Raw genomic sequence first — 6,156 nt, forward strand, 5'->3', positions numbered from 1 at the left:
TGTACTTCTGTCTCAGCCTCCCCAGCGCTGGGATTACAGGCATGCGCCACCATGTCTAGTTTTGGTGGCTGGCTTAGTGGCCTGGGTTTGTGGGGATCAAACCTGGGTCCTTGCGCTTGCCAGGCAAGGACTTAGACCACCAAACTATCTCCTCAGCCCTATGTCCTACCTCTTTGTCTTTCCTTCTGGCAAAAAAAAAAAAAATACTTTTCTGAGTTCTTTAGCATTTAGATACAAATTATTCATTGATTTTTAATAGATTTTGGTAACTTATTTTGATATAATAACTTTCTGTCTGTCCTTTAACTGTAGGTTTCTACCCTTTACACTTTTTTGACCTCTACAAAATCCATAGAGTAATTCTATACATAAGATTGATATAAAATAAACTCATTTTGATGTTTCCTTTGGAGTAATAGTTATTGAATACTTAAATGTTTTGTTAGCATTAAGTTTTATTAGTTCAAACTATAGGTATGGATAAAATCTTTACTTCCTTGGATACAAAAACGACTTATTTCATATCCACCTAAGGATCTTTCTCAATGTTTTAAGACATATTAAAGCATCTTTATAATTTTTTAGTGTCTCGGCAGATGAAGTTGATTCACCATCATCACCGCTTGCATGGCAGGTAAGAGGAAATTATATTGTTAACATATATGCTATCTTGTTCTTACTTGCTCAGTTAAAAGAAAATGTCTCATTACAGCCCTTAGAAAATCAGAAGGATCAAGTAGATGAGCACCAGTGGCCAGAATCTCAACCTATAATTTGGCAAAGTGAAGAGAGGAGACGGAGCAAGCAGATTAGGAAAGAATATTTCAAGGTACTTCATTAAATTGTAAAATTTACTTTTATTTATTAATTTTGATTTTACCAGTTTTAAGTTAATTTTTAGGGTAGAAATATCTTAGTGCAATTTATGTTTCCATATGTAATATGTATTTGGTACTCAGCCTCCCCAGTGCTGGGGTTACAGGCATGTGCCACTATGCCTGGTTTCTAGACTTCTAGACTATGTCAGTGCATCAGGGGTTCCAGGACTAGCATGACATGCGGTACCAGGTATTGAACACCGGTCCTTGTGCTTGCCAGGCAGGCGCTTAGAGCGAGGTATCTCCCCAACCCCATAATATGTATTTGGAAGTAGTATCATAAAACAAAAAAAAGTTACATGTCTTAGCAGTTCTGTGAAGAATTTAAGCCAACAACATATAATGGCTGAGCCCTTTTAATAGACTTGTGTTAATGTCTAGTATGAGAAACACTGAAGAAATAAAAGACGAAAAAGGAGAAGACATTCTAAGAGGAATCCTCATTAATAATCACAAAAGTCTAATCTGATATTTTAAAGTTCTACACTTACATTTTGTTGTTACTGTTTTGGTTCTTTTTTATTGTTCATGGACATTGAGCCAAGGCACTGAACAAAATTTGTTTGTAGATAAAAGTCGATAAATGACTGATGATGTGGGGGAAATTTTAGTATTTCTGAGTAATAAAAGATTTGATGCTCATTTGATCTCCCTTATCCTAATATAATCCAACCATATCAAAGCACCTGTATAGCAAATACTAAGAGTCAAGCACTTCTCTTAAGTGTTATGCAAATAATCAACTCATTTACTCTTCAGAACAACCCTGAGTTAAGAACAGTTAGTACCATTTCTGTTGTATCAATGGAGAATTTAAGACAAGATTGGCTAAGTAGAAATAATAAACAAAGTCCAAAATGTATAATAGTTATTGAAAAGAAACTGCTGAAAAAGAAAGAACAACTGGGAAAGGGGAATGGAAGAAAAAGAAAATAAAAAATATGTATATACATATATGATAGCTAAGATGATTATACTGCTAATTTCTATTAGTTCTTTGAAAAGAAAGTTGTGCTTGTATTGTTTGATCAATCTTTCATGACTAGATCTTGTAATCTGAGCAACTACTTTGAAGATAACAATACACAATGTATTGGTTAATACAATAGAAGATTATAATGCATGAACAATGTATTAACAATGCATTGTTAATCTTCTATTATCTTGTTTTGAAATTTTGTATCAATGTTTTTTCTGTTTAAAATGAAAAAGATTGGCTAAGTAAAATGCTCACTTAGCTAATAAACAGTTGAGATTTGAACTCAAGAATTTATGTCATGCTGTTTTTTTATTTACTGTAGATAGTATAATATCAAATGAATGAATACTTTAAACAATTTCATGCTTTAAAAAATAGGCCCCTAAACTGGGTGTAATCCCAGCACTCGGAGGCTGAGGCAGGAGCATCACCATGATTCAACGCCAGCCTGGGTTGCACAGTGACTTCACAGCCAGCCTGAGCTGAATAGTGAAACCCTATCTCAAAAAAGACCCCCCAAAAGGCTATTTTCTTGTTTAATAGCATCATTTATTAAGTTGTTAAGGCTTAAAACACCTCTTCTACCATGTAGATTGTTACAAAGTTGTTAAGAGATCAAATGAGATAATATTTGAAGTTCCCATTACATAATCATTCAGTAGATGATGCTTATTTTCTTGGTAAAGTTGGTGCAAACATAACTTCAGTCATTGGACAGTTTTAAGATGTGTAGTTCTCTTCAGTTGTCAGAAGATGTCAGTGTTAGTACATTATGAAAGATTTGAACTACATCAGGCTTTTCTATGTCAAGAAAATATACATGCAGTGGAGCTGAGGGTGTTGCTCTGTGGTAGACCATATGCTTAAAACAAAGATACTACTTTCTAAATTAAATTCGAACTATAATTCAGAATTTCCAGTATTTTCATGATCAAAATATCATCCATGAGTTTCTATACAGTATTTTTTTTTCAAAGATGGAAAAGAAATTTCATCACAGATCTCCTGAGAATCAAAAATGTTATTTATAGGATGTGTATAAACTAAGGAGGTTTATACCAATTTTTTGCTGGATAGTAATGGCTCCTTTAGCTTGCTGTGTTACAAAACAAAGCTTTTGTGCAACTTATCCTAACACAAATAAATGACTACGCCACAGAAAGAAGCTCTTCTTTATTTCTGTCTCATGATAAACTATTTTTGAGCTGTTTTTCAGTACCTGTACCAAAGTGTTTGCATATGTATGTATGTATATAGTGTGTGTGTGTGTGTGTGTGTGTGTGAGAGAGAGAGAGAGAGAGAGAGAGAGAGAGAGAGAGAGAGTGTTTCAGCTCATTTTTAATTCTTGTTGCCAAGACTAACTTAGGGCATTATTTTTTCAGGTAAGCACCTGAAACTAAAAGAATGCCAGCCTACTGTGTATTCAAAATGGTTAGAATAGATGTATAGTTACGTTCTCTTAATGAATAGTGGGATTTGTTCTAATAGTGTTTGTAAATAGGATATCATGTCCACATCTTGTACAGCAAATAACCACTAGAAAGAGAGTATGCAATGTGTTAATTATTGGAACTGTCCTACCAGTTTGATTTGAAACTGTCTCATTGCTATTTGTTTCTCAATAAAATTATGGAAAAAAAAAGAAAGCCAGCCTATTGGCCTGAGTATGTAAAGCAAAAAGATAAATTCAGTCAGAATATTTCAGTAAAAAAAATTCATAATAATAGAACAAGTCACTATTGTGAACATTATTATTCTTATTTTTAAAGGAAGTACAAAATAGTATTAAAACTGAAACATTACAAGTGATGCAAAATTTCATTAAACAAAATATGAATTTCACAGTTGTCCTTGTATTGCATAGTGTTGTCTTTATATCAGTTGTTCATATTACCAAATATATGTATGCAAAATTAGAAGAAGAAAAGACAAAATATGGGGCTGGTGAGATGGCTCAGTGGTCTAAAGCACCTACTTAGAACAAGCTCAGCAAATCAGAGGGACCACGGTTCAATCCCCCAGCACCACATGCCAGCCAGCCCTGCCCCCTGGTGGGCTGAGCTGGCCCCCCAAAAATAAATAAATAAATAAAATTTAAAAAAAAAAGAAAAAAATATATATATAAAAAAAGAAAAGACAAAATATATAAGAAAGAAGATAGAAAAGGAAAGAGAATTTTAAAAAAGACTAAACAAATTAAGGGTTAATTGTTCCTTTTCATAGACCAGCAGAAATCCACAGTACAGTTGTGCAAACCATCCTGCTTACATATATAGATATGTCTCTTTCTCTTACTTCCTCTCCTGGCCTTCTCCTCAACTCATTAATTCCTTCCTTTTGAACCAGTTCCTTCCCTTTGCCCAGTATCTGCTGTACCCTTCAGATTTTATTTTCTCTTTCAGGTTCTCATACTAAGGAGATAATATGATGTTTGCACATGCGTGTTTGATTTATTTGACTTGAGTGTGGTCTCTGGTTGCATCCATTTACTAATAAAAGCCTCAAATTTATCCATTTTTATAGCTGAATACTCCATTGTATAAAAATACCACATCTTCTTTATCCCTTCCTCAGGTGATGGGCATGTGGATTGCCTCCAAGATTTAGCTATGACAAATTGTGCTGCTATAAACATGGGTGCACATATATGGCTGTGGTATGATGTTTTCTGTTCTACTGGAAAAATACCCAGGAGGGGAATAACTGGGCTGCATGGGACCTCCAATCTTAGCTTTTTTTTTTTTTTTTTTTTTGTACTAGAGCTCGAACTTGGGACCTTGAACTTGCCAGGCAGGCACGGACACTGAGCTATATTCTTAGTCCCCAATCCTAGGTTTTTGAGGAATCTTCACACTAATTTCCATCGTGGTTGTGCCAGTCTACACTCCCACCAACAGCAGTGTTCCATTTTCCCCACAACCCCACCAGCATTTGTTATTGGCTGACTTCTTGATAATAGCCATTCTTTCTGGGGTGAGATGGAATCTCAGTGTTGTTTTAATTGCTATTTCTAGAATGACCAATGATGTTGAACATTTTTTCATATATTTACTTGCCATTTGTATTTTTTCCTCTGAGAAGTGTTTCTTGATTTGAGGCTCACATTTTTAAATTGGGTCTTTGAATTTTGGGGTCCTGATTTTTAAAAATTCTTTATATGTTCTACATAGAAGGGCTTTGTCAGAGGGACAGTTGGCTGTCTTTTTTTTTTTTTCCCAGTTCATGGGTTTTCTTTTTACTGTGTTGGTAGTTTCTTTCTAAGTGCAGAAACTTTTCGAAAAGATGAGATAGCAATTACTGATTCTTTGAAGTATTTCCCATGTAATTTCGTTTTTCTTCATGAACTCTGTACTTACCCCTAATGTTTAAATCTTTGATCCATTTTTGACTGTAGTTTAGTGCATGGTGATAGAAGTTGGTCTAATTTTTGGTATGTAGAAAGCCAGTATTTCCAGCATCATTTATTAAAGAGGCTTTTTTTTCAATGAATATGTTTGGCCTCTTTGTCAAAGATTAGATGGCTGAATGTGTTTGTAGTTGTGTTTGCATCTTCTAATATGTCCCATTGATCCTCAGGTCTGTCTTTATTCCAGTAACATACTGATTTTATTGTAGTAGCTTTATAGTATAATTTGAAGTCAGGGATTGTAATGCCTCTTGCCTTTTCTTTGTTAGCCAGGATTGCTTTTCCTATTCTAGGTCTCCTCTGTTTCCAAATGAATTTTAAGAATGTTTTCTTCCTACCTCTGTGAGGCATACTAATGGCATTTTAATTGGGATTGCATTGAATCTGTATAACAATTCTGGGAGTATGGCAATTTTCACAGTGTTGGTTCTTTCTATCCAGGAGCATGGACTAGCTCCATTTTCTGAAATCCTCTTCGATCTCTTTTCTCTGAGTAGTGTAATTTTCACTGTGTCAGTCTTTTACTTCCTTTGTGAGATAGATTCCTAAGTATTTCATTTGTTTGGATGTTAACGTGAAAGGCATGGTTTCTCTGATTTCTCCCTCAATGTGTTTGTTGTTTGTGTACAAAAATGCTAAATGGTTTTGAGTGTTAACTTTGTGTCCTGCTACAGTATTGAATTTGGTTATTAAATCTTTAAGGGGCCGGGGAGATGGCTCAGTAGGATAAGCGCTTGACTGGCAAATGCAAGGATCTGAGTTCAATCCCCGGTTCTGCAAAAAAAAAAATAAATAAATAAATAAAAAATCTTTTCTCTTGATGGAGTTTTTGGGGTCTTCTATGTAGAGTATCATGTCATATGGAAAGGATGATAATCTCACTTCTTTTCCAA

General features: G+C 34.6%; 1 protein-coding gene across 2 annotated transcripts in view; it reads left to right on the forward strand.

Annotated features, from left to right (window-relative positions):
- Lrch2 (leucine rich repeats and calponin homology domain containing 2) overlaps positions 1-6,156 on the forward strand; it is a 142,201-nt gene that overhangs the window by 91,833 nt on the left and 44,212 nt on the right. For both annotated transcript variants that reach the window (XM_023699879.1, XM_023699880.1), the window contains exons 12-13: positions 586-634; positions 713-829. In XM_023699879.1, coding sequence (XP_023555647.1) covers positions 586-634; positions 713-829 — 166 coding nt within the window. The remainder of the gene's footprint in view (positions 1-585; positions 635-712; positions 830-6,156) is intronic.

Source organism: Octodon degus, unplaced genomic scaffold, assembly GCF_000260255.1.
Source record: "Octodon degus isolate 3935 unplaced genomic scaffold, OctDeg1.0 scaffold00117, whole genome shotgun sequence".
NCBI lineage: Eukaryota > Metazoa > Chordata > Mammalia > Rodentia > Octodontidae > Octodon > Octodon degus.